Genomic DNA, 22762 nt, shown 5'->3' on the forward strand with positions numbered 1-22762 from the left:
AATAGGACTGAACTTGTGACATTGAGAAATGAAAAACACAAATTAATATTTATCATACCCCAAGAATTCCAACATATTGCACAAAATAATATTTCCCACTAATAATATTACTTTTTTTCCCAATAAACTGTAGCTTGGTCATTCTCACGAAACTGACCAAAAAACTGTTAACTGTCATTTTCCACTAAATTTCCTCTTGGATCACTGAGGTTAGGATCTGTACTTACAGTGCCTTCAGAAAGTATTCATACCCCTTGACTTATTCCACATTTTATTGTGTTACAGCCTGAATTAAAAAAGATTACATTGAAAACATGTTTGTAGAATTGTTTCACATTTATTGAAAATGAAATACCGAAATATCTAATTTACCCTTGAGTCAATACTTTGTAGAAGCACCTTTGGCAGCGTTGACAGCTGTGAGTCTTTCTGGGTAAGTCTCATAGCGCTTTCCACACCTGGATTGTTCAAAATTTACCCATTATTCTTTAAAAAAGTATTCATGCTCTGTCAAATTGGTTGTTGATCATTGCTAGACATTGAGACAGCCATTTTCAGGTCTTGCCATAGATTTTCAAGTAGATTTAAGTCAAAACTGTCACTCGGCCACTCAGGAACATTCACTGTCTTCTTGGTAAGCTACTCCAGTGTAGATTTGGCTTTGTGTTTTAGGTTATTGTCCTACTGAAAGGTGAATTCATCTCCCAGTGTCTCCTGGAAAGCAGACTGAACCAGGTTTCCTCTAGGATTTTGCCTGTGCTTGGCTCCATTCCGTTTCTTTTTTATCCTGAAGAACTCCCCAGTCCTTAACGATTACAAGCATATCCACAACATGATGCAGCCACCACTATGCTTGAAAATATGAATGGTGGTACTCAGTAATGTGTTGTATTGGTTTTGCCCCAAACATAACACTTTGTATTCAGGACAAAAATGTACTGCTTTGTCACGTCTTTTTGCAGTATTACTTTAGTGCCTTGTTGCAAACAGGATACATGTTTTGGAATATTTTTATTCTGTACAGGCTTCCTTCTTTTCACTGTCATTTGGGTTAGTATTGTGGAGTAACTACAATGTTGTTGATCCATCCTCAGTGTTCTCCTATCACAGCCATCAAACTCTGTAACTGTTTTGAAGTCACCATTGGCCTCATGGTAAAATCCCTGAGCGGTTTCCTTCCTCTCTGGCAACTGAGTCAGGAAGGAAGCCTGTTTCTTTGTAGTGACTGGGTGTGTTGATACACCATCCAAAGTGTAATTTATAACTTCACCATGCTCAAAGGGATATTTAATGTCTTTTTTTTCTTCTTTTTTACCCATTTACCAATAGGTGCCCTTCTTTGCGAGGCATTGTGTTCTATGTTTGAAATTCACTGCTCGATTGAGGGACCTTACAGATAATTGTATGTGTTGGGTACAGAGATGAGGTAGTCATTCAAAAATCATGTTATCAAGTCCCCTGTTCAGTTGGTAGAGCAGTTGGTAGAGCATGGCGCTTGCAATGCCAGGGTTGTGGGTTCGTTTCCCACGGGGGGCCAGTATGAAAAAATGTATGCACTCTGGATAAGAGCGTCTGCTAAATGACAAAATATATATATTTAAACACTATTATTGCACACAGAATGAGTCCATGCAACTTATTATGTGACTTGTTAAGCACATTTGTATTCCTTAACTTAAAATGTTAACTTATTTAGGCTTGCCATAAAAAAGGGGTTGAATACCTATTGACTCAAGACATTTCAGCTTTTCATTTGTAATTCATTTGTAAAAAACAAAAAAACATAATTCCACTTTGAAATTATGGGGTATTGTGTGAAGGGCAGTGACAAAACATCTCAATTTTTTTCCATTTTAAATTCAGACTGTAACACAAGAAAATGTGGAAAAAGTCAAGGGGTGTGAATACTTTCTGAGGGCACTGTATCTATTTCATAATTATTATTATGTTTTTTTTAATCAGATATTGTGCATTTTACCACAATTTCCACAAAATTCTCATTACTGTAACAGTCCAAAAAAGTAATAAACCAATACATTTATTATATATTTTTCACATTTCTCCCCAAATGAAAAAGCCTGAGTTAAACATAACACTGAAAATAATATTTCAAATGAAATTATAAAATAATTATATCTAACTTTTTGCCAATTTGAGCGTTTTAGCCATTTTGGTAATGAGAAGGTCAAGTGAGGTAAAGCGGGTGTTTGAGAATAAGAACCTAATTCTGAAGGCTTTAAATGAATAAATTAACTTAACCTCTACTACTCCTCTAGATGATGCATCATGGGTTAATAATACTGATTGGAGTTTTACACGAACTTGAAAAAGTGTTACAGTAATGAGACACATACACTGTTGTACCTAATAAATATGATAGTTTAATGTAAATTTCAACTAGCATTCCATTTTTATGATTGATGGACAAACTACAGCAACATATTTTGTGTTTTATTCAAATAAGTTTGGTTTTTCTAAAGTAAAATTGTATACAATGTGGGCCTGAGAATCTAATCTGCATGCATTTCGGTAATGAGAATTTGGTATGTACATTTTCAAAATCCTGGCGAAAATTACAAATGTATTTAAAATAAGACACTTTGCCAAAAACGAGACATCTTAGTCCTCAGAATGATAGTTGATTTTTGCAGATGCATCATGGTTTTGTAACTCAATTTGCTACAGGCATGTTTAAAACTGGTTTCATGAGAATCACCCAGTTGCTGTTTTGTTCGGTGAAAGGTTACAATCTAGGCGCTCTGGAACGCACACTCGGACTGGGATTGGGACCTGCCCCGTTTGTTTTGACGTCTCGCTGGAGAAAGGAAGTGGCTGGCAGCAGTTGACATATCGGCAGTACGTTTGAGCGGCCGGACGTGGTTGGAGTTGTTCCGCTGAAGCAACAAAAGCAATGAAAACGAATTCGTAGGCACGCTATGTTGCACTGGCCTGTTGCAGGAAAGCCTTTATTGAATATCTCAGCAACTGTGTTTCCATTGAATGTAGAAGACTAGGAAGTAGGAACGTGGGCCTGAAGAAAATGCTGTCCTCCTGGCTAATATACATATTTGTATCTTTCTTGGTCTGTGATGGAGTTGTAGCACAAGTGGAAAGTAAGTCATGTTATGCTTTTGTTTTCAAATAAAATTGGCATTAGATTAACTTGAATAACTTTTAGATTATGTCAAGGCTGCTGGCTGAAAGCCAATCAAACTCTAGCTAGCGTCTTATTGTTTTAAATGAAGAACATACGTTGCGTCTTCTTTGAATCAGAGATATCCACTCCACTAACTTTATGAATTGTTAACCATTCCTATTTTGGGGATGTTACCTATTGTTGTAGTTAGTCTTCACAGTCAGAGGCTGGAGAAGTATGAACCACTCTCAAATTCATAGATGGAACTGTGGATGCACGGGCTGATAGTCCATGTCATGGACTAACTAGTTGTATTTTGAAATGGCATAGTGTTTTTTGTTTTTTTACAACGACTCAAATGTCAACAAAAACATAAACAGTGGAGTAAAACATCCTTATATTTTGGGTTATGATGAGGTGAAGACAGTTGTACTAGTTGCTGGAAAAGTGGAAGAAAAATATTCAATATGTCTTCAACAGTAAAATAGTTATGTGGAATTAGTCTGGGATTTCAAAATATTATTGTTCATGGTAAAAAATAAAATAAGCATTATCTCACGCTCAATTTCATACCCAGGTTGTATAGGCTATGTATATGCTACACTAAACATAGGATAAAATGCTGATTGTATACACCCACCCTTGAAATGCCAAGATGCACAGCATTCAAAAATAGATATTCCTCTCATGGAATGTAATTCCTTTACTGCTACATATAATTGAAATGTAGGTCTATTTGCACTGCAAGGCATCTTCGGATTGGCCCTAGTGAACAGGTTGGATGCCATTGACAGATTTAATGCTTGAGAAAGAAGTAGGCTTTAGGAATTGGCTGCTTAATCCCCCCCTCATCACATGTTAAACGAAAGGAAAAGAACCCTCCATGGCAGTCATGCTTCTTTTTCAGTCTAACCTTTAAAATCGGTCACGATGAGAATACAGTTGACAATGACGTAGCGAGTTCTGGGCGTACTCTGCCCATGGAAGGAATCGTGCCCACTCACCCTGCCGGTCCTGACAGTGACTCCTCAGGAACCTCCCCAGCTACTGGTTCATCCTCACCACCTGCCCGTTGGACTGAGGCTGGTACCTGCAAGTGAGGCTGACCGTGACCCTGAGCTTCTACATGAAGGCCCTCCATACTCGTGATGTGAAGACGATGTCCTCCGGAAGGCCATAATGCCAGAAGACCTGCTGGAGTTCCTCAGCGACCTGGAGAGCAGTGGGGAGACCAGGAAGAGGATAGAACATTTATCCACTACCACCAAAATGGTGGCGAAACCGTCAGAGGAGGGGAGATCGGTTACAAAGTCAATGGATAGATGTGACCAGGGTTGCTGAGGCACGGGAAGCGGCAGGAGCTTCCCTGCTGGAGCGTTCCGGGGGGACATGGTTTGAGCACATATGGAACAGGAGTTGACATAGCGAGTGACGTCCTGCGCTAAGGTGGGCCACCGGTATTTCCCAGAGATAGTGTGAGAAATACCTGGATGTCCAGCGATGACAGCTGTGTGCGCCCAGGTCAGCAGCCGATCCCTTATCCCTGTGGGAACGTAAATGCGCTCCGGAGGACAATTAGTGGGTGCGGGCTCCCTCTCCAGAGCCTGGCGGATGTCCGCATCAACGTCCCAGACCACAGGAGCTACGACTCGGGAGGATGGAATTATGGGCGCATTCTGGGCAGGACCCACCCCCGTAGAGACGGGACAGAGCATCAGCCTTGGTGTTCCTAGAACCTGGGTGATAGGTCAGCGTGAAGTCAAACCTCGTGAAGAAAAGGGCCCACCTTGCTTGGCGCGGATTCAGCCTCCTCGCTGTCCGTATGTACTCCAGGTTCCGATGGTCGGTGAGAATGACGAATGGTTCCTTGGTGCCCTCCAGCCAGTGTCTCCACTCCTCTAATGCCACTCCTCTAATGCCAACTACGATGTCGTATTTCCTCTCCGCAGGGGACAGTTTCTTAGAGTAAAACGCACACGGGTACAACTTCTGTGGTTACCCTGTCGTTGAGACGGAACTGCCCCCACGCCTACCTCTGAAGCGTCCACCTCCACCACAAAGGATGTCGTGGGATCTGGGTGTTTGAGTACTGGGGTAGAGGTGAAACGTCCTTTGAGTAGACAGAAGGCCTCGGCTGCTGGGCTCCACACCAACCTACGGGGCCCTCCTTTAAGGAGGTGAGAGGAGCGGTGACAGAGCTGAAGTTCCTGATGAAGCGGCGGTAGAAGTTGGCAAACCCCAAAGACCGTTGTAACCCCTTTATGGTAGTTGGAACTGGCCTTCACCTGACTGCATCTACCTTCTTGTCGTCACACCCTGCAGGCTGATTTGGTAGCCTAAGAAGGAGACTGTCCTCTGGTGAAATTGGCACTTCTCAGCCTTGACGAATAGGTGATTGGCGAGGAGGCGTTCCAGGACTGCTCGAACGTGAATGATGTGATCCTCCAGGGTAGCCGAGTAGATCAGGATGTCATCGATATACACGACCACCTGGCGGCCGAGCATGTCCCTGAACACCTCATTAACAAATGCCTGGAACACTGACTGAGCATTGGCTAAGCCATTTGGCATCACCAGACATCGTGCTAAATGCAGTCTTCCACTCATCCCCCTCCCGGATGCGGATGAGATTGTATGCACTCCGCAGGTCCAGTTTGGTAAAGAACCTGGGCCCCGCGGAGCTGCTCGATGGCTGACGGCACCAATGGAAGAGGGTACCGATACTTGGTGGTGATTTCGTTGAATCCTCTGTAGTCAATGCAGGGATGTAACCCTCCATCCTTCTTGGCCACGAAGAAGAAACCAGCCGACGCAGGGGAAGTGGACGTGCGAATGAAACCTTGTTGGAGCGCCTCTTGGATGTACTCCTCCATGGCCTGGGTCTCAGCCACCGACAGAGGGTAGATGCATCTGCGCGGAGGCGCAGAACCTGAAAGCAGGTCGATGGTACAGTCCCAGGGGCGATGAGGAGGAAGACAGGTGGCGCGGGTCTTGGAGAATACCTCCCGCTGGTCCTGGTATACCTCTGGGATGTTGGGCACAGGACTCTCAACCGACTTGGAACCACAGGGGACAGGGAAGCAGGTCCTCCGGCATTCGGGTGACCAGTCTATAATTCTCATTCTCGACCATGAGATGGTAGGGTTGTGGCGTTGAAGCCAAGGGAGGCCGAGGATGATCTTGTGGACTGGTGCAGTGGTAATGAAGAAGGGAATGTTCTCCTGATGAATGGACTCCACGGTGAGTGGTTGAGTGATGTGGGTGATTGTTCCGGGTCCTAAAGGCCGACTATCCAGGGCTTGAACCGGAAAAGGAGAGGAGAGCGGGTATGAGTTGATGTTAAGAGAGGAGGCAAAGGTATGGTCAATAAAGTTCCCTGTGGCACCGGAATCCACAAACGCTGTAGACACAGTACATGAGGGACAGTCAGATAGTGTAATGGACACCAAAAAGAGCCTAGTAGACAGTGATGAAGATGGAATACTCACTCCTGCCCTAGGGGGTGGAAGATCACGTGACTGTCCCTCTGCTCTTGTGGATCCTGGATTCGGACATGCCAGACACCTCTGGAGCTTGTGCCCGCCTTGTTCATAGTACAGACAGAGCCCCAGCTGTATCCGTCTGCGGCGCTCTGCCGCGGGGAGACGAGTGACCCCTACCTCCATGGGTTCAGACTCTGATCCCGAGTGTTCACTGAGGGAGGGAGAGAAGCGATGAGAGTACCGGCGCTCCCGAAGTAGGTTATCCAGACGGATGGCCATCGCAATGAGTGCTTCCACGGTGAGGTTGTCGTCTCGACAAGCCAGTTCCATCTGGACCTCTTCACACAAACCTCTTCTAAATAGCGTACGAAGCACCGGCTCATTCCATCCACTGGATGCTGCTACTGTCCGAAAGGTGAGCGCGTACTCAGCAGCTGTCTGGTTCCCCTGCCATAATTGCAGTAGCCGCTCACCTCCCTCTCTGCCCTCCGGGGGATGATCAAAAATACATTTAAACAGAGCCATGTACCCCTCATAAGAATCAAGCTCCTCCTCTCCTCTCTCCCAGACGGCCGTAGCCCATTTCAACGCCCGCCCAGTCAGCAAAGAATTCACCGTGGCAACCTTGGACCTCTCGGTGGTGGGAGCTCCCCTCTGATGTGTAAAATAGAGGGAGCACTGCAGTAGGAAGCCACGGCATTTGGATGGTGTACCGTCATATTTATCCCGGGAGGGATAAATGGGCATCGCTGACCTGAGCGGGTTGCTGAATGGGCTGATGTGCTGGCTCGCTGGGTCGGCTGGTTGTAGAGGATCCTCTGCTGGATGAAGGCAACGCCTCCTGGGTGTGTTCGAGACGTTGCACACTGAAGAACCTCCTCTATAGCCGATCCCAGTTGTGCCAGCTGGTCATGGTGTTGACGTAGAAGATAACCCTGTTCATCGACCGTCTGAGAGATATTCGAATTTCCTACTGCTTCCATGGTTAGTCGGTATTCTGTAGCAATGACGCTGTGAGTCGAGAAGCAGGTGCAGGTGAAACGTTTAATAAAACAACAAACATGAAACGAGACAGCGTAACAGTGGCGATATAGCATGGACACAAGAACAATACCGACTAAGGACTAAACGTAAGGGAGGGACATATAAAGGGGAGGTAATAAGGAAGGTAATGGTGTCCAGGTGTGAATCACAATGATCTGCAGGTGCGCGTAATGATGGATGCCAGGTATGCGTAATGAAGAATCCCAGGACTGGTGGTTAGTATTCCGGCGACGTCGCACGCCGGAGGGGAGGAGCAGGAGTAGACGTGACATCATGTGTTTGAATATTTAACAGCGAGAGAAAAGAGACCGGTGAGAAAGACAGGTGACAATTCAGGAGGTATGGACAGACAGAGAGACCAGAAAAGTAGACAAAAAGGCTGTACAAAGGAAGGTGAGCAAGAAAGTAGAAAGTGAAAAAGCCAAGTGTAATACACAAGCAGTGAGAACAACCAGTAGCCTATTTGGAGATTAGCTAAGCCGTGCCACAATAGTTACAATACAATAGTTGTTTTGTGTGAGGATCTGGCCTGGCTTGTTTTTGGTATATGTTGTGGATTGAAGGTGTCAATTCTCAGAGGTACATACAATAGGCCCACATCCTGGATGATGTTTTCACAACCACAGGTGTAACCACATTGTCACGGGTCCCTGTGCGAGATTTATCAGTGGGCCCTCAACAGAAATCAGAACAGCAGAACTGGAAAGACATTCACACTTACGGTTGGCCAACTCATAAAACATTTTAGAAAAAGGCTGTGCTGTTATCCTTGCAAGGTGAGGTATTGAATGGTATTTAAATATTTTTTACCCCTACCTTTTTGAGAAAAAAAGTATTACTCTTTCTCTGAGCAATTGTATTAGTATAAAATAATTTCAAATTTTTTTTTGCATAAAATATAGCTCAGTATTCAGACCCCACTGTATATAAATTAACCTAGTAACAGGTTGTGGATAGCCTAGGATGATAAAGGTGGCATTCTATGACGGTGCCACGTTGAAAGTCACTGAGCTCTTCAGTAAGTCCATTCTACTGCCAATGTTTGTCTATGGAGATTGCATGGCTGTGTGCTCGATTTTATACACCTGTCAGCACGGGTGTGGCTGAAATCGCCAAATCCACACATTTTAAGAGGCGTCCACATACTTTTGTATATATAGTGTATGTCATATCACCAATATAAAGTTTTGTTTTGTTGCTACAGCATCATGCTGTGGTAGTAGCAATGTTCACCATCTTTCTTTCCAGAGCCATAGTGAAATGAAGAATGGGACCATCCTTCGATTAGCCGTATCTCCTGTGAGACACTTTCTCTTCTTGTACATGCAGTTACTTTAATTTTCTTCAAGTAAATGACCAGTATTTCTTAGGTAAATTTTATTAACTCTATATAATGACTGCATTGCTGAAAAGCTCATAGTTTCACCAATGATAAACAGGGAGAGGCTATACAGACACGCCTTGTACCCAAAATTGATAACGTATGTCGGGCAGCGAGAGTTGAGTGGGTGGATTCGGTTCAGTCAGTCGTCCTGATGAGCCCTCCCCAGCTAACTAGTTTATGCTTTTGGCTAGAAACTTCAGTGAGAATGTGAAACTTGTCTGCCGAAGTTGGGACTTGGGAGTGTTAAGAATCATTCCGTTTTGACCGGACTACAAAATCAACAAATGTGCTTTAGCTACCTGTCACCCTGGCCTGATATTAGCTACTCTATAGCTACTTCCCTCAAAGTGAGTTACTGCAGGACAGCCAGAAGGTAGGGAATTGCCCCGTGTAGCTCAGTTGGTAGAGCATGGCGTTTGCAATGCCAGGGTTGTGGGTTCGATTCCCACGGGGGGCCAGTATGGAAATGTATGCGCTCACTAACTGTAAGTCGCTCTGGATAAGAGCGTCTGCTAAATGACTAAAATGTCAATGTAAATAATGCTGTAACATCTATTTCCTCTCTCAGATCGCGTGGTTTTCCTGTTTAACACCTTTCAGAACGTGAGTATGAATGAGAACGAGACGGTGCAGGCAGTGGTCTCCAGAATCCCCCCTGAAGTGGCCTTCATCACCCTCCAGTTCCACACACAGCACAGCAATGCTACGCTGTCCTACAACAAGGTAAGACACTGGCTCGCGTACAAACACACATGCTCACAGTAAAATAGATTTATGTAATAGTCTAATTCAGGTCAGTGTTCATTCATTCAATATTGCCTATTACCATATCAAACACATGCGTACATACGAACAAACGCACACACACACACACGATTGGCACTGATTGGTCCGCTGACTTTTGGAGGGAAGTCAGATGATGTGCAACCAGACTGGTTGCACATCATGGGAGGAAGGCGGGGCATGAGGCAAGGGTAAGATGGGTTGACCAATCCTGGCCTTGGTCCCAGAGAACCTAAGGGTTGGGTGAAGAAACAATCGCCTATTTCCCTATCACACACACAAACACCTTCTACTGACCCACTTGTGGTGGAGTCTTGTGAGATTTGCAGACACTCTGACTGAGTAGAGCTGTCATGTGTTGGGCTGATCACAAGCTCTTTGGTCTTGACGGAAACCTGTGTGAATGCCTTTCCCTCTTACAACTGAAAACACTTTGAACTAGCTCAAAGTAGTCCTAAATTAAAGTAGTCCTAAATCAAAGTAGTCCTAACTCATAGTGGGAATAGGCTAAAGCAGTAAACATGCTCTGACTGTAGTGAAGTCAACATGAAAACTGGCCCCAACTGTGGCCCTGTTTAGCTCAGTTGGTAGAGCATGGCGCTTGCAACGCCAGGGTTGTGGGTTCGATTCCCACGGGGGGCCAGTAGGAAAATGTATGCACTCACTAACTGTAAGTCGCTCTGGATAAGAGCGTCTGCTAAAAAAGGGCAAATGTACCAAACACGGCATAGACAGTTAATGAGTGTCAGCTGGAAGTAAATATCACCACAAGTCGTTCTTTCTCCACTGTCTAAACCATCTGGCAGGTATAGCCTACAGCTATGTGAGAACAGATGGTCAGCCGGGCGACTGTGCACGTTTCAGTAGTACTTTACATTACAATACGGAGGAATAAAGCAGTAATAACATGGTGGTAGTATGGTAATTACTACGTTAGAGTTACTCACAATGGAGACATTATTTGCCAGGATACGGAGAAAATTGAGAGCAACTGAAACCTTCAGGCAAATCAGTGCATTCAGTGCATTGTAATCAACTAAAGATTGACTTAGAGCTTTAGAACATGGATCTTCATGGGATTTCAGGCTTTGTTTTTGTGACCGATTTGGATAGATTAGGGATGTGTTGTTGGCTGACTATTTGAGTGATTTTCTGGTTGTCTGGTTGACTGACAGCTGCATTCCTTCCTACTTTGGGCAGATGCCAGGGATGGGCCTCTCTCTAACAGCGGTGGACTCAGGCCTTCTCTCACCCCTGATCCCCGGTCAGACCACGCTCTCCTGGTTCCTGCTGGCCGCTGATGGGGACTCTGTGTCCGGCACAGGGGTTATCCTCCCCTACACCAGCTCTGGTATGTATGCCCTTCCATCATCCATCTCCGCTTCCCAAAATAATACACCAATTCCTCTACAGTTTTAGGTGACCTCCCACTACCTGTCAAGGGGCTATGTCACCTTACATCACTGTTAGCATTCCAGGATATTTTACCTCTCACTACTCACCCTCAATCCACCATTGTTTTAACCACTCCATATACCATGTTAAAGCAATAGCAAGTGTGTCTAGTAGACCTAGAGTCCGTTTCAAACGAACCCCAAAACAAGAATGTCAGTTGGATTACTGAACAAAACAAATAGAAAGTCAACTGAGGACAAACTTCAAAGCTGTTTTGCCTTCCACCAAACTGATTGTATCTGTGTAGAGTAATCTGCACTCTACAACTTCTCTAAAGTCACCAGTAGGCCATCTGCATAGACCAATGGTACTAACTCAGTCTACTACTGCTACTACTGCACTGTTAATGGACTTCAAGAAAAAACAATGACTTGATTGGCTGGTTTTAATTAGATGTGTTTTCTCTCTCTCTGCAGACCCAGTCCCTGGAGCTTGTAATCTGGAGTTTGACCTGGACATTGACCCAAATATATATCTCCACTACAACCTTTTTGAGACTACTATCCGCTTTGCACCTGCAAATATTGGATATTCAAGGTAACAACACACTAGAGGGTTTATGGATTTAACCACTTGGATTTAACCACTTCTGTCTCACTGCAAACACATATGAGGCAGGGCACTCTCTGCATATGTTTTGGTTTATACATTTTAAAGTTAACCCTGGTGAAAAGCCAACAATTAGTCAAAGAAATAGTCCTGTGACTGAAAGACAAAGCAATCTTATGAGTGCACTATGTGCTGTCTTACATTTGTGTGTTTTTCATTGTTGTGGAAGCAGAGTAAGAAATGTCTTAATGGCAGGGCTCTGGCTAGGAATGTGCTTTAGTGGAGAAAAGAGCTTTACCCACAAGTGGCGAGGTACACTGAGTGGAACCCAACCTCTTCAGCATTTTGGGATAGGGAAATCATTGATATTTCTTTATGGAAATAAATAAAATACTTTGTTGCTATTAATCAGGCTATGGTGAGATGATGATCATAGGAGTTGGCAATATGGCACAAACCGATCTGGTGACCAGGCTATGGGAAGTGCTGTCTTTTAGTATTTCCACATACAGTACCTACTCGCATTACGTGGACCGCAGAGAGGAAACACACGCACTTCTGTCAGGCCCAAGCAGACTGCAGAGAGGAAGCACACACACACACAATCTTCCTGTTGTGCATCAAGCAGCTTCAATGTTACATTGGCCTGTGGTCTGTTGACAGAACTGTATCTGAATTTACCTAGAAGAAAAAGAAACTAAGATTTCGAAATAGCAGTGATTCAAAAAGCAAAAGACCAAAGAGGTCTGGGGAGGTCTGTGGCGAAACCAAAAAGAGTCACAAAGATTTTGAAATATTTTGAATAAGATAAAAGTGATGGAGACACTTGTTTTGCGTAGTCTCTAAATTGTAATTGAGACTACTGCCCTTTCTGTTGCATTTTCATATTGCTGTATTATTATAATTATTTGTGACGGCTCTTCTGAGCCATCTTATTTAATTGTGAAAAATATTTAAATTTTTTAAAAGTAAAATAATCTACAACATTTCTGTTTAAAGCTAGAATCCTTAATGGTGAAACAGCCATGTCCGTTTAGGATATTACAACAACAAAGAAGTTACTGTAAACAACGAACACTGTTTTTCCCTCTGACATCATTGCACACGCGATAGAACAGCAGAATATGTACAGCAATTCTTTTTACCATGCTGCCGGACGCTTTTCTGCTCTGTTTTCATCAACTAAACAATAACAAAGTCACTGGGGCGAACAGTGGCACAGTTTCCCCAAATGCGCATTCGTACTTTAAAGGAAACTTTCAGAATCCACTGTGAACTGACCTCTGTTGGCACCTCCTCAGGGGCTCCATTCCGCCCGCCTGTGACACTGAAGTGGGTGAAAACACTCGCTGGCGCCTGAGGTACGACATCTACCAGTACTTCCTGCCTGAGAGCGACCTATCAGAGCAGAGCCTCATCACCAGCATCCAGAGTGTGGCCAACGTCCAGACCATGACAGAGCATGGGAAAAGGGTGAGCTGATGACAGCGTGAATATAGTGCAAAATGGATATGTATAAAAATACAGATTGGGATCGTAGACTGTAAACTTGCTGGTTGTGGTGTAATGGTATGGTGAGCTTTTCTCCTTTTTTTCTCCCTGTAGCTCATGACACTTTCGTCCAATGATAAGACGGAGGTAGTGTTTAGCTCCATCCCGGGCCAGGGTGTAATCTACTCTGTCATAGTCAGAGACCCAGTGATTAACACCTCTTCCTCGTATATCCCTGTCCACACCTACGCCTGCAGCTTCGCCTCCACCCTGGATGGCTGCGACACTCTGGGTAAGTGGGACAACCAGCACAGGGCCAAAAAGGTATTTTTGCAGGGAAACATCAGTCAATATACACTACACGACCAAAAGTATGTGGACACCTGCTCGTTGAACATCTCATTCCAAAATCATGGGCATTAATATGGAGTTGGTCCCCCCTTTGCTGCTATAACAGCCTCCACTCTTCTGGGAAGGCTTTCCACTAGATGTTGGAACATTGCTGCGGTTACTTGCTTCCATTCAGCCACAAGAGCATTAGTGAGGTCGGGCACTGATGTTTGGAGATTAGGCATGGCTCGCAGTCAGCATACCAATTTATCCTAAAGGTGTTTGATGGGGTTGAGGTCAGGGCTCTGTGCAGGCCAGTCATGTTCTTCCACACCGATCTCGACAAACCATTTCTGTATGGACCTCGCTTTGTGCATGGGGGAATTGTCATGCTGAAACAGGAAAGGCCTTCCCCAAACTGTTGCCACAAAGTTGGAAGCACAGAATTGTCTAGAATGTCATTGTATGCTGTAGCGTTAAGATTTCCCTTCACTGGAACTAAGGGGCCTAGCCCGAACTATGAAAAACAGCCCCAGACCATTATTCCTCCTCCACCTAACTTTACAGTTGGCACTATGCATTCGGGCAGGTAGCATTCTCCTGGCATCCGCCAAACCCAGATTCGTCCGTCGGACTGCCAGATAGCGAAGTGTGATTCATCACTCTAGAAAACGCGTTTCCACTGCTCTGGAGTCCAATGGCGGCGAGCTTTACACCACTCCAGCCGACGCTTGGCATTGCACATGGTGAACTTATGCTTGTGTGCGGCTGCTCGGCCATGGAAACCCATTTCATGAAGCTCCCGACGAACAGTTATTGTGCTGACGTTGCTTCCAGAGGCAGTTTGGAACTCAGTAGTGAGTGTTGCAACCGAGGACAGACGATTTTTACGCGCTTCAGCGCTCTGTGGTCCCGTTCTGTGAGCTTGTGTGGCCTACCACTTTGCGTCTGAGCCGTTGTTGCTCCTAGACGTTTCTACTTAACAATAACAGCACTTACAGTTGACTGGGGCAGCTCTAGCAGGGCAGAAATTTGACGAACTGACTTGTTGGAAAGGTGGCATCCTATGACGGTGCCATGTTGAAAGTCACAAGCTCTTCAGTAAGGCCATTCTACTGTCAATGTTTGTCTATGGAGATTGCATGGCTGTGTGCTCGATTTAATACACCTGTCAGCAACGGGTGTGGCTGAAATAGCCAAATCCACTAATTTGAAGGGGTCCACATACTTTTGTATATATAGTGTGTCTATAATGGAGACATATCTGAGTATTCCTGTCTGATTTCCTGGGACCTTATTCAACTAAACTTTCTGTTGAGTGGAAGGAGAGTATAATGTAATTCTACACAGAATACATTTACTGTACTGCAATCGTTCTGGCTGAGACCTTCAGGGCTATTTGCGTGGAAATCTTCTGGAATGCACCTTGAAGGACAGTGTGCATTTCAGACCAGGGAAGATCAACACCAGTCCCCTAGGAATATGTTGTCAGCTGATTTCAGTCTCTATTTTGATTAGCAGCTGACTTATGAACCCATATGTCAACTCTAATCAACAGTAACAAACTGCAATGGAGCAATTTCAGAGCAGGAGGAAAAAGACAAACCGTCGACACAGGGTCTGCTGCTCTTATTAGACCAACAACAAGTTAGAACAACTATGGGGAAAGACAGAATGACTAAAGGCTGATGTACTTTATTTTCTTCTAGGGAAGATATCCACAATGATCTTCTTCACCATCGTTGGTTTAGCTGGCCTCTTCGTGTGCTTCTTTGGGCACCACTTCTTCAAATGTGGTGAGTAACCAAGGGAAACAAGTGTTGATTTACCGACTTTTCCACTACACCACTGGAAGATACGTTTGGGAAGTCCAGGACTTTTCCTCCCCATAGAACACCAGTAATAAATAGCTGCTTTATCCCAGCTATTTATGGTGTGTTAAAGTCCAACTCTCATTCAAAGTTCATGCCAGCCAGCTAATGGAAATATGGGCTGGAGGTTAAAGGTCTTGTTGTAAACTGTTGCTCCCACATAATGGGCAAAAATAATTTGAAAGAAAAATAATAAATAGACTGTTCGCTGGTCATGTTTTTAGACCAGTACCAGGTTTAATCTGGGTCTGGGAAACCAGTCCTAGATGTCATGCTAGAAAATAGAGGAGTGTTTACTGTGTTGCTTTCTCATATTAAACTTTCCTCCCTTGTTCCCCTCTCTATCTTCCTCTCTCTTAGAGCTATTCTGTATGGGCTTTGGCTTCACAGCGTTTTTCTTTTTTATCCTTTTCACAAGAACTACAAAACTGGACTATGACAGTAAGTTCAAGTGATTTCAAATGAAGATAAGAAGATTGTTGACATTGTCTTATCTAATGTACTTGCCTTTTTTGGCAGCCAGGTTGATAAGGATATTAATTATGTTGTTTTTTATTTGGTCATATGCTTGTTCAGTTATCTCTATACTCCCTCTGTAGTTTTTAATGCGTCTCCAAAGCATACAGTATTTTGGAATGAAATTAGCCATACAAATTGGCTTTGCTTCCAGCCAAATTGCATTAATCGGCACAGGTCTCTCATTAATGTGAATTAGATAGTCATGCCATATCAATATGATTTCCCCCAAAACATTATCCTATTTTAATTTGGAAGCTCCAGTCGGTGCCTCCTGAAAGCACAGAGTTTTTCTGTGATTCAATCAGGTCAGCTCAGTTGAAATAAACTCCTGTTGGTCTTCTTAACTGGGAAATTAAATCATATTAGACAGTGCTAAATCAGTACAGTTGTTACAGTATGGAGATAATTGATAATATGGGACATGTGCCCCACATGCAATCTAAAAGGTCTAGCAAAACATGTCACGGATGCATTTTATGCTTATGTTACAGTTTGTGTATGTTGATTTGGGTAAACCTAGAATGACTTGCATGGGTGTTCGCGCTCCCCATATGCAAGGTGATGTCAGCGTTGGCTTGTATGTGGATGCGACTATGTGTTAGTCATAGAGGATGGCGGTGAGTGTATTAATTGAGAATTACACACCCTAACCCTAACCCTAATGTGATTTGTTCAATGGTGGAGCTGATGGATGGATGCCAGAGAACTCATCTAGGATGCAATGGGAAACTTCCCCTGTGCATAGCACACAGTTCAGTGTGAAACAACACATTTCTGCATAGAACAAACATAATAATAAAATAATATGCCATTTAGCAGACGCTTTTATCCAAAGCGACTTACAGTCATGTGTGCATAAATTTTTACGTATGGGTGGTCCCGGGGATCGAACCCACTACCCTGGCGTTACAAGCGCCATGCTCTACCAATTGAACTACAGAGGACCACTTACATCTCACGGTAAAAGCACATGTTCCAGTAATTAAGTTGGAGCACGGGTTCCAACATGCTTTAGTGGAAAGACAGAACAGAAGTGTGTGTGTGTGCTTCCTCTCTGCAGTCCGTCTGACCCTGACAGCAGTGATTGGCGTAGTGGGGGGAGTTATCCTGGTGATGAGCTGGTGGCGCTTCGGCTCGGTCATGTCCTGTGTCGTCGTCGTCGGTCTCATGCTGGGGTTCCTCATCTCCTCCACTGTCTTCTTCACGCCTATCGGTAAAAGAACCAAAAAAACACCTACGTCAGATTATTATTTCTTTGATTTACAAGTTCAAGCAGGATAATGCTCAGTCAGACGAAAGTTGTATGACACAAAGTATTGTAACGACGTGGTAAAGAAGTTATCATCACCACTTCCTCAGGCGACATGGAGGTGTTCCGTTCAAATGTGGTGTTCTGGGTGACGTTCAGCTGCATCGTGGTCGTGGTACCGCTCTTCTTTGTGCGCTGGCCAAGAGAGGTAGGCCCTGATCCCCACCCTTCTGCACTTTCTTTACAGTGGCTGTCCAACTCTACGTCATAGTCCCCTCCCACTTTAAACTCAAGAAGGGCTTAGAACTTTCAATGCTTTGGGAGGACAAATGTGGAAATGGAGCCTCTGGGTAATATTGCTGTGTGGGTGTTGTCTTTCTGCAGGGTAACATCACTACGTGTGGTGTTGCTGGAGCCTATGCTGTGGTGCTGGCTGTGAATGCTTACATCTATACCAGCCTCTCGTACATCACTCTTAACATCCTCAAGCGCTTCCTCAACGACAACTTCAGCAAGGCCTTTACTGATGTGCCTTTCCAGGACATCGGTGAGTAAAATCTTTTCTTCATTTTTTCCCCCCCTGATTCTGACCTTTCACCCTAACATCCTTTTTGTCCTCTCTCATTCTTGGTCTTCCAGATTTCATCATGATCACAGTGTGGGTGGTTCTGGGTGTGTCTGGTATCGTGCTACAGCTCTACCGGGAACGCACACGGCCCTTCTTCCCCCCCAGCCCTTACCTCATGTGGCTGCAAGAGCGGGAGCGCCGCAAGACCAACGTTCTGGACCCAAGCCACCACACGTCCTCACTCCCTTCCCGTTTCCTCGCCCGTGCCCGACAGTTGACTAGCCGGAGAGAGTCCGCTGGCGAGTGCACACCCCTCCTCCTTTAAACCCACCCACTCGACCCAGACCCATTTTACCCAGCCAGGTAGACCGATTCACCCCACTAGGAGGGTGCTATGGGGCATTGTCTCTGTATCTACAGTACAGGGAAAGCACCATTGCGTTGGAGCATTTTTATTCCAGATTATGGATTTTTGATTCCATTGATGATGGTAACAGTGCAGTAAGGTAGTGTTTATATGCCCGGGGCGGAACTTTGGCATGTAACTTCTGCAGAATGTGTCCCACAAAGTGCACACAGAGAATTTTCAAAGCATTGTTTTCGAGCATGATTTGTTTCACTTCCTTAGTCTTGTGGTATTTGGCTGCATGTTCTTAGAGGGTACTGAGGAAGTTGTTACCGCTGCCACTTAATATTTGTCCCCCCAGTTTTAATGGGTATGACACCACTGTCAGGGAGTTCTGGGTATGCCCATTTCAGCTCCAATGGCTATGTTGTTTTTTATGTTTTGTCAACATTTTTGTGTGCAAACTCACTTTTACACCATGTTTTATAAAACTGTATGTAGATGCCACTCTTTTTCATTTTCTTTTACAAATATGAACAATTAGATTTTTAAGAAATATGAGAGATGTTATATTGAAATATGCATGTGTTTTGGGGACCCATTTTGCGAAACGTAGTTGTTGCATCGAACACTATTACTGGTATCGGTGGGAACTTGCAGCCTAAAATGTTTGACAGCACTCTAAAATCATAAACCGCAGGTGTAGGTGGATCCTGGGCACTGATGTTTATAGGAAATGGTGATCTAGCCAAGCCCTTCAGGATTTCCTCCGTGTTGAGCAGTAGCAGGAAGAGGAAACGACAAGTGTCACAGCCTCTTGCTGTCAGGTGGCCTAACACTTCATTAAAGTGGGCCTGCTGTTGATGTTCCTTATTGCCAGCTTTAGTTTGGTAAAGCATTTGTGTTTCCCCTATGACAATGTCCTGCTAGCTGTTCCCATAGACTTCCAATCATTGGGCCAACGACTATCCATTTAAAAGCGTGTCTTGGCAGAAATATATTAATTTAAAAATATATATATATATATATATATATATATATATATATATTTATTTTTGCAGCAGTGGCAACAATTTAGCCACCACTGCTAAATGAACATAGGCGAAACACTGATTTTAAGGTAGTCCAATATGTGTCTTGTGGGACTTTTCTTTAGGTTCTTTCTCTCTTATTACCCACCCAGTATGTGTTTTGGTTTGAAAAGCTGTCTTATTGAGGCATTAATAATGTGTACAGGAATTTGCCTGCAGAGTCACCTGAAATGGTTTATTAATGCATTCCATGACCGATGTCAGTTTTTCCTCCAAATGTTCAGTATTATTGAAGCTTGATTAAGTGGATAATTTAAGAGATTATTTTCCCTCTTGTGCTGAACAAGGTATCCTCAGATGCAGTGTAATATCCCACAAGTGATTTTGTAAATCCTCGCCATTTGCACACGACAGGATGTTTTGCTCTTTTATGATTAGCAGAATCACCTGACAGGATTCAGATTACAATGTCAAGGATGGGAAAGAGTGAAATGCAAGTAGAAATGGCCATTTATACTTTTCTCAGTTTCCAAACCAAAACACACAGGGGTGTGAGGAGGCAAACAAAGTTATAGCCATACTGTTGAAATTCCTCACTTGGAAATGCTTCTATGCACTAAGATTACTGATGAAGCTTTCTTAAAGGTCAAGGTTGCCTTTCAGTATTTTTCACTACAGCTCTTAGGTACTTACCTTTTCATGTGCCATGTCATGTTTTAAAATGGGCTGTTTGTCTACAGTGTTTGTTTTGTTGTGCGAGAAATTTAGTTAATTATTTAATAAATTGTTTTTCCTAAAAATCACTTGTGTTCGTTTCTCTGCTCCTCTTGTCCCAAAGTGTGTCATCAGTGAAGTTGTGATGCATCATGGTGCAACTAGTAGGTCCAATTTAGTCTACATACTGTACGTTGTGCATTCAAACAGTCCTGTTTATGCATACGGTATTTCCACCACTGGGTTTCAGCTGGAGGGCACTCGCCAAACTTTAACATGTTTCTTTCAAGTGTTTTATTGTCATTCAAGAGCAGCACTTACTTTCACTCATTCACACTCTAAAAACCCACAGCCTCATCAGGCAGCATAATGCATGCCAAGACTAAAAAGGCATGACCGACTAAACTGCTGTAGCTGGAGGATTTTCCCATTTGTCACCGAGGCTTCCTCCTGCATTGTGGCAGTAAGACCTGGGGCATCGTTCGTTGTTGAGTGCCCTCTGGGAGTCTGGCTGGGCGGGGGGCATATATATATATATATATATACAGTCTCTCCAAGCTGGTGTGGGCCTAACTCTTCCGGAGGCTGATGTCGGCGCTGGTCAACAGGGCAGACAGGGATGTGTTATCCGAGGCCTCCTCTCTCGTCAGAACTAGGAAGGCCTCTCGACTGATCCCTAGCAGCTCACGAAGACCACTGTTCTCCAGCTGCCCAAAAAAACAGTATGTTTGAAATAGTAGTACTGTTAGTACTCAATGCTTTTAGTAAACAGAGAGAATACAGACAACCTGTGAGACTCACCTCTAGTTGCTTGATCCTCTCCTCGTCTTCACACAACCTCCCATCGTCCACTTCGATTGCCTTCCTCATCACCGTAGCCATCTCGTTGATCTTGTCTATGTGCACTTGCATTTCCTGCAGAGTCATAGAATAGAAACAATTAAATATTTTCTTTGAACTTCCTGGATGCAAGAGGAAAGGGTAGCTCCTGAGTGTAATGTGACAGTAGTAGAGGGTCCGTCACTCACTGTGGAGTGCTGCTCCTTTAGTTGGGTGACGATGGCTGGGTCGTCCTTCTTACTGGCCATGAGGAGTCTGAAGACCTGCTCCCTGTATTTAGTCATGATGAGCTCTATGGCCGACTGGTGTTCCTCCAGGGATGTTCTCAACTCTGCAGGGCGAGAAGACATGGATAAACACATTATACTCACATTTCTGTGGATTTATCCATACATGGTACTTACATGGTACTTTTTCAGCCTGTATTATGAAACCAATAAACAGAGTAGCTTCATTTGTTTTTCAGCCTCTCTCTCTCTCTCCTTTATCTCTTTAGCTCTCTCTCTCTCACAGCTCTACCTTTGTTTTCCTGCTGTAGGTCACGGATCTGCCGGTTTTCCTGCTGGATGCCCATGACGAGGTTGGAACGGGGCCGATGCCGGGCCACCTGGTTCAGCGATTCAATCTCCTCCTGATACTGCAAACAGACACACAGAACTCCAGTCAACTCAGTTCAACTCAATAAAGGTCAGTTAAAGGCAAGTGCATACGCTTTCGAACACCAATCAAAAGAGCTGCACCACCAGTGACATTGGCATTACCTGTTTCATGGCCTCCACCCTCTTGTTAAGGGACGTTGTCTGTTCAATAAGTACCTCCGCTGCATTGTCATGGCTGCGAAGTCTTTCCACCAACGACTTGGCGTCTGACAACACATTTTCTAATGAACACGTCATCCCTGTTTGAAAAAGTACACTGGAAGGAAAATAAATAAGGTTAAGATGCCGCTCCAAAGCCTCACCAAACTCAAATACATCATTACATTTCTCCCCCTTCTCCCTAGAATGTGCACTTGCTCACTGCCCCTCAAGGATTTGAAAGCAATGGATTGGTATAAGTACGTGCTAGACAACCATATTTATCAAATCAGTCCTAAAGTAACTTTTCAGATCTTAGGCAAAGTTACTCATCATGCAAGGCTACACCTTGGCATCCATTACATAAACACCTGACTCAGATCTTGGCACATATGTCCTGAGCTTGTCAAAATGAATGGACTGAAATCCTGTCAGAGTCACCAGATCCAAACAATCCTAAACATGATAATCTGATCTGGACCCTCATTCATGTACCTTTCCTGCCTAAGTAGCTAGCTAACTCGTATAATCTCCTGGTCAGCAGGGGCGTATTCATTACGTAAACCGTTTACCCTTTAAGAACCAAACGGAAGCAAACAGAGAAAAACGAATGTTTCTACTGGACAAATTCAGATAGGTCCCGCCCCGTTTGCTTCCGTTTAGGAAACGTTTTACAATAGAATCCCAGTGACTGAACAGTGGACACCAGAAGGATGTTTGCGTTTGCAAAATATTCGAACAGGGTACTTTAGCTAGCTGATAACCTTCCTTTCCTTCCAAGCAGACTGTCGTAATCGGAATGATGTCGTTAGGCAGTTGTCTGTCAGATACTAGTTAGCTAGTATCCTTACAGCTAGTGAATCAACAAGGTTAGCTAGCTACAGTAGCTAGTTAAATGCTACGGAAATCAGGTGAATCGGTCACTGAAAATACAAGCAAACAAAAGCTGCAAGAGTCTCATGTTGGCATTGTATTTGCTGAACATTTGATATACTTAGCTGTCAGAAGAAAAGTGAAATTACACATAAAACAAACCAATACTCGTAGATTTACCTTAGCGAGAAACTCCTTAGCCAAGCTGTACACTTCCTGTTGTTCCTGCTGCAGTCTGGGAAATATATGGGCACGTTCCGGATCCTTTAGATTAGAAGCGCTGCGCTGCTGTCAAACTGA

General features: G+C 44.1%; 2 protein-coding genes across 2 annotated transcripts; one reads left to right on the forward strand and one right to left on the reverse strand.

Annotated features, from left to right (window-relative positions):
* The first annotated feature begins 2838 nt into the window (after positions 1-2838).
* LOC121557852 (transmembrane 7 superfamily member 3-like) lies at positions 2839-19778 on the forward strand. Its single transcript, XM_041871321.2, has 12 exons — positions 2839-3113; positions 9615-9769; positions 11030-11180; positions 11701-11821; positions 13135-13306; positions 13439-13616; positions 15364-15450; positions 15886-15966; positions 17105-17257; positions 17404-17501; positions 17678-17840; positions 17933-19778. The coding sequence occupies exons 1-12, from the start codon at positions 3041-3043 to the stop codon at positions 18184-18186; spliced, it is 1686 nt and encodes a 561-aa protein (XP_041727255.1). The 5' UTR covers positions 2839-3040; the 3' UTR covers positions 18187-19778.
* A 453-nt stretch (positions 19779-20231) lies between these two features.
* Positions 20232-22729, reverse strand: LOC121557854 (FGFR1 oncogene partner 2 homolog). Its single transcript, XM_041871322.2, has 6 exons — positions 22643-22729; positions 21554-21707; positions 21312-21429; positions 20981-21123; positions 20754-20867; positions 20232-20659 (listed from the first exon to the last, which is right to left on the reverse strand). The coding sequence occupies exons 2-6, from the start codon at positions 21686-21688 to the stop codon at positions 20522-20524; spliced, it is 648 nt and encodes a 215-aa protein (XP_041727256.1). The 5' UTR covers positions 21689-21707; positions 22643-22729; the 3' UTR covers positions 20232-20521.
* Positions 22730-22762: the final 33 nt, after the last annotated feature.

The sequence above is a fragment of the Coregonus clupeaformis genome, chromosome 28, assembly GCF_020615455.1.
Source record: "Coregonus clupeaformis isolate EN_2021a chromosome 28, ASM2061545v1, whole genome shotgun sequence".
Lineage (NCBI taxonomy): Eukaryota > Metazoa > Chordata > Actinopteri > Salmoniformes > Salmonidae > Coregonus > Coregonus clupeaformis.

Coding starts and splice junctions, on each gene's coding strand:
- LOC121557852 (XM_041871321.2), top strand. CDS start 3,041: ATGCTGTCCTCCTGGCTAATATACATATTTGTATCTTTCTTGGTCTGT. Junction 9,770..11,029: donor CTACGCTGTCCTACAACAAG/GTAAGACACTGG, acceptor TACTTTGGGCAG/ATGCCAGGGATGGGCCTCTC. Junction 15,967..17,104: donor TACAAAACTGGACTATGACA/GTAAGTTCAAGT, acceptor TCCTCTCTGCAG/TCCGTCTGACCCTGACAGCA.
- LOC121557854 (XM_041871322.2), bottom strand. CDS start 21,688: ATGACGTGTTCATTAGAAAATGTGTTGTCAGACGCCAAGTCGTTGGTG. Junction 21,124..21,311: donor CCTACAGCAGGAAAACAAAG/GTAGAGCTGTGA, acceptor CTCGCCCTGCAG/AGTTGAGAACATCCCTGGAG. Junction 20,868..20,980: donor TAAAGGAGCAGCACTCCACA/GTGAGTGACGGA, acceptor ATGACTCTGCAG/GAAATGCAAGTGCACATAGA.